Here is a 1,372-nt window from a genome sequence, read left to right as displayed (position 1 = left end):
GTTATCGGGAGGGACTGATCCCCAGAGAATGACATCATGCTTGGTAAAGTAGAGGTTCAATGAGAAAGAGGAAGACCCTCAACGAGATGGACTGACACGGTGGCTACAGTAATGAGCTCAAGCACAACGATTGTGAGGATGGCACAGGACCAGGCAGTGTTTCGTTCTTTCGTACCTAGGTTCACTATGAGTCAGAATCGATTTGACGGCCCCTAACGACAACAAATTTTAGCCAGAAATGTGATAGGACATTTCCAATCTGAGGGGTTCAGTTTGTGCTTCCGTGAATGTGCAGTTCACCCAGACCCTGTTCTGTGCCTCGCTGAACAGCTGTTGCCATCAAATTGATTGTGACTCACAGCGACCCTATAGGATGGAGTAGAACTGTCCCTCTTTAGTCTGGCAGAAACACGGGCCCTGTCTGTGTTTACTGGGTTAGCGGAAGGAATGATTTGCGACTTTCTCTTGCAGATTCTTTCACTCGAGAATGCATGGAGGGGAAGTCTTTCTTTTGTCGTGTCAGGTAAGCCCGGCCAGTGCGTTTCCTAAGCTAGAAGACGGTGCAAATGTGGCCCCATAAGCGCTGGTCCTAAAGCTCTCAGTGGGTGCAGCCCGTCCTTAGCAGTTGCTGGCAGGGAGGGTGGAGGGGCAGGGCCTGCCTGGCCCTCGTTCTGGAGTCTGGAATCCTCGTGCGGAGGAGACTGCGAACACACGCCCCCTGCTGGGCAGGGAGGATGGTCTCAAGAGCTTGTGTGCAAACCTGCTTCCATAAAACACACTTTGATTGTGTACAGGCGTTGGGAGGGCATAGCAGTGGGCAACAGGGAGGGGACGTCACCTGTACCATGTGGACAATGCTCACCTTGCAGACGAGCTTTTAATGGCGGACCTGCGGACCCAACGGTGCCCGTGGACCCCAAAGGTGCATGCAGCCTGCTGTCCACGTGTGTGCTTTTCTAGGGAGTCCTGTAGCCTGGCAGTAGGACTTTGACCGCATACAGGGTGACAATTGAGTGTCCGCTGTGGTGCCAGGAGTGACTCCAGGGCAGATGCGTGCCTGCTGGTGGGGAGGGGGCCTGGAATCCCACCATGGGGGCTCACCCTTGGTGCTTTGCCCCAATTGCAGTGCATGCTGTAGGGGAGGGTGCCAGAGAACCTCGCCCTTCCACGTGAAGGCGGGTTTGGGGCTGCCCTGCGCCCTGTGGCTTGGCCGGGACCTGGCCCCACAGTGCCAGCCTGTGGGCTCTGTGGTGGAGGTGGTGGTCGGTCAGAGGGTAGGTGCAGCAAACCCACGAATCACTGGCATTAACAGTGAAGGTCTCACCCCTTTTTGTAATTCCAGACTGCAGTCACTCCAATTTCTCTCTTCTCT

General features: G+C 55.1%; 1 protein-coding gene across 1 annotated transcript in view; it reads left to right on the top strand.

The window, feature by feature from the left end:
* PER2 (period circadian regulator 2) overlaps positions 1-1,372 on the top strand; it is a 37,604-nt gene that overhangs the window by 9,065 nt on the left and 27,167 nt on the right. The window contains exons 6-8 of the mRNA XM_023740850.1: positions 472-523; positions 870-944; positions 1,127-1,274. Of these exons, the coding sequence (XP_023596618.1) occupies positions 472-523; positions 870-944; positions 1,127-1,274 (275 nt within the window). The remainder of the gene's footprint in view (positions 1-471; positions 524-869; positions 945-1,126; positions 1,275-1,372) is intronic.

The sequence above is a fragment of the Trichechus manatus genome, unplaced genomic scaffold, assembly GCF_000243295.1.
Source record: "Trichechus manatus latirostris isolate Lorelei unplaced genomic scaffold, TriManLat1.0 scaffold00165, whole genome shotgun sequence".
In the NCBI taxonomy this organism is placed as follows: domain Eukaryota; kingdom Metazoa; phylum Chordata; class Mammalia; order Sirenia; family Trichechidae; genus Trichechus; species Trichechus manatus.
The sequence above is the reverse complement of the archived record's forward strand: the minus strand, read 5'-3'. Positions and strand labels throughout refer to the sequence as shown.